Genomic DNA, 3,362 nt, shown 5'->3' with positions numbered 1-3,362 from the left:
AACACTGTGAAAAGTTTTGTAGGTGAAGTCGTACACAATGGACATCCAAGTGTTCGAACGTCGAACACTTGCAGGTGTGTAAAAAAATTCAGACGCTTGTAGGTGTGTGACAAGACACTCACACACTTGTAGGTGAGCGTATAAAAATTCATACCAACACTTGTAAAGCATCGCATGAAGCAAGAGCGGGGGATAAAAAGGTCTGCCTCACCCGTATTTTACACAAGCCCCCCCGCAGCTAATGAAAGCTACTTAAACGGATTGAAGAGGACTTGGTTGTTGGACTAACGCGGGTCTCGCAATGTGAGCAAGACTGAAACCCAGATTCAGAGGCCTTACCATCAGGGGTACGCGGGGTTCGAACCCACAACACCGAGTGCCGAGTCAATTTGACAGTAACAGCGACCCTGCCACCCAGAGCTACCTAGCCAACGGAGGTGGGACGTTTTCCAATAATTCTTCTTGAAGTTCAGGTTGTCCGTAAGGCCTTAAACTGACGCGAAGCGGCATGCGAAAAATGTTGCCGAGCCTGGAGTCGAACCGTCGACCTCCGACGCTCTGGGCGGGCGCTCTACCAGGGCCACAGAGGCGCGGGGCTCGTGCGAACTACGAGTGAGGCAGATCATTTTCCCCCCTGCTTGCCTTACTTTCAAACTTAAATATTTTTGTGGCTCACCTAATGACTTTTTTCACACACCTGCAGGTGTGCGACTTGAATTCCAGTGTGGGGCTTTGCTTATCGCTGCTGACCAAGGCGCCTTAGGCCTTACGCCTTATGTTGTAAGGTTACGATTTGGATTTTAAAAATTGCTGTCGTGAACTGCTCGACAAACTTTACCAAATAAATTTTTGATCGTGAAAGGGGAAGCCTGAGAACGCGCAATTAATGTGAATTTCCGACGGTATAAACTTTTTTCAACTTGACAAATTTTGCCCACATACTTTTCTAAAGTTGAGATTATGGAACATTCCACAACACACAATGCCAGTATGAAACTCACCCTTCTTCTCGTGCCTGTCCAGGGTGAGAACGAACTTGTTCTCGGAGCCGGGGAAGTCCAGAGAGAGGAGAGTCTCGGGGGCGTTCTTCTTGCGGCTGCTGCGCGGCTTGAGGTGCGTCCAGGTCACCACCACCTTGTCCTCCTGGAGGACCGTCTCCAGCGACTCGCTCAGTTCTAGAACAGAAACCATTAGTTGTTAATTTTGTTTCCAGTGTGGCTTTGTACACTGCGGCAGCACACACACACGTGCGGGCCACAGTTGTCGCGACCGCAAAAATGTTTGATCTCAAATTTGCGTGTTAAGTGCGAACGCACACACACTCGCGCGCGCGCCGTTCCCTTGGCAACCCCTCCGGGCTCGTGCGGATTGACCGCCGGCGGCGGCGGTTTGTTGACTTCGCAAACACTTTATTTATCCTACGCCACGGCAAGGTCAAGGAAGACAAACTTTATGCTTTCGCTCACCTCGCGCGTTTTCGACCAATGTTTGAAGGATACCCCGCGCGTTGCTAGCTAGCAGCAGGTCTCGTATGGAATTCTCTCATTTCGAAACGTTTGTCTAAAGAATTGTTGCAAAAATTTCAAAAGGGGTGCCCGGCGGGGGGTGGATAACTCCTGAATTGGGTGTACAAATTTCAAAAATTGGATTTGAATTGGCTTGAATTGGCTTGAATTGGCTTGAATTGGCTTGAATTGAATTTGAATTGTTTGAATTGTTTTTGAATTGGTTTGAATTGTTGTGATTTTATTTTACTGAATTAGGGTGAATTGGGGACTCACATTCGAACGCCACCACCTTACCGCCTTGTTGTAAAATGTTTAGTATGAGATACAAACCAAAGGGAAGACCATCCACGCCATTTTTCCTGCACTTTTGGGTTGCTGGTTTTTAAATCCGTTTGAATTACTTCTGAATTATGGTGAATTAAATTGAATTGCTCTGAATTAGTTTGAATTGGGCAGAATTAGGGGTGTACATTTGTTTGGGGAGTTATCCATCCACCCCTCGGCGCCCGGGCGCCCACGAGGCTCGCAATAATTGTTGGTAAAATGGCGAGGCACGTCACACGTGCTTCTTGGCATGCGGCATATGCGGCTGACGCGACGGTGCCATTCGGCCCTTTGGGACCTGTTTACGGAAGTTTAACGGGGTCTGCGAGGGGTGTGCGCCCCCGGCGGGGCGGGATAGGGCGGGGCGGGGCGAGGTGGGTCGCGGCGCTAGCGGGGCGGGACCGGGCGGGACACATGGTCACTTGGACGGTCGCCAGACAGACGCACCATCCCAAATGTCGCGCGCCCCGCCGGTGGCGCCCTCGGTTCCGGTACATCCCCACAGCCTGCTCCTCCTCCCCTCGGTGGCAACACAATATTTTCTCTCTCTCTCCCCGTCAGATCACAGTCGTGTTCGCCGCCCGGCCGTCAGACTTGGGTGACAGCGACACCCACCGCAAGTCGGCCGGGACAGTAAATCTCCCTCCCTTTCGGTTGGCTTACCTCGGTCCACGGCGTGCGCGGCGGCCTGCGCCGGGAGGGGCACCGCCAGCAGCAGCGCCAGGGCCGCGAGCACCAGGAGCCCCCGGGGCCCCATGCTCCTGCCGAGCTCACACTCACACACACACACACGCACACGCACACGCTCACACCGGCGGGCACGCGCCAGCAACAGACGCAGCGGCACGGGGGACGCGGCGGGACGCGGCGGCACTGACTGGGCGCGAAGCGTCGCCGGCAAGGCCTCTTATACCAACGGCCTGCCGGGCGGCGTCTCTGTCCCTCGCGCGCTCGCCCCGTCTCTGTCTCCCACACAGGTACTCTGGCGTACTGTGGCGGGTGCACTCTGACCGCGTACTGTTTGAAGGCTTATATTCAGTATATATTAAGCGAAAGTCACACCATCAGCTACACAGTGAACCCTTACAGTACAGCACTCTAAAGTTAGGGCCCCCGCCTTCAGCTACGGCAAATATCACTGTAAGCTAACGGGTGACACAGGGTCGGTGTTACCGGAGCTAAGTGAGTGAATGTCTTCTTCAAAATATAAAGACACAAAGGACAACATCAATATGTCATTCTCCTATTCCTAGGCGCGTAAATCACCTTGGTGAATCAGCAAAAGGAAAAGTGTTCGGCGTTTTCCCCTCAGAGCTTCCTAGATTTCCCTCAGACCTCGCCTCAGACACAATCATCAAATTTGTAGTGAGTTGTTTTATGACTGCTTCTTCATGGCCATACGAGTTCATGATTGAAAGCGTCTGCGGCCCACCCCGTCCTGCATCCCACCCCCGGCTTCAGCTAACAGCGCAGCCTCGGACTTCCCCCGCAGAGGCGCGTGAGCGTGAGCGCGCAGGGGTCGTCAGCGCC

General features: G+C 53.2%; 1 protein-coding gene across 2 annotated transcripts in view; it reads right to left on the bottom strand.

The window, feature by feature from the left end:
- LOC113209992 (cartilage oligomeric matrix protein) overlaps nucleotides 1–2,722 on the bottom strand; it is a 14,542-nt gene extending 11,820 nt beyond the window's left edge. For both annotated transcript variants that reach the window (XM_026427779.2, XM_052271834.1), the window contains exons 1-2: nucleotides 2,496–2,722; nucleotides 1,002–1,175 (exon numbers count right to left, since the gene is read on the bottom strand). In XM_026427779.2, coding sequence (XP_026283564.2) covers nucleotides 1,002–1,175; nucleotides 2,496–2,589 — 268 coding nt within the window. In that variant the 5' untranslated portion in view covers nucleotides 2,590–2,722. The remainder of the gene's footprint in view (nucleotides 1–1,001; nucleotides 1,176–2,495) is intronic.
- Between the last annotated feature and the right edge of the window lie 640 nt (nucleotides 2,723–3,362).

Source organism: Frankliniella occidentalis, unplaced genomic scaffold (assembly GCF_000697945.3).
Source record: "Frankliniella occidentalis isolate FOCC.00 unplaced genomic scaffold, Focc_3.1 Scaffold176, whole genome shotgun sequence".
Taxonomy (NCBI): Eukaryota; Metazoa; Arthropoda; class Insecta; order Thysanoptera; family Thripidae; genus Frankliniella; species Frankliniella occidentalis.
The sequence above is the reverse complement of the archived record's forward strand: the minus strand, read 5'-3'. Positions and strand labels throughout refer to the sequence as shown.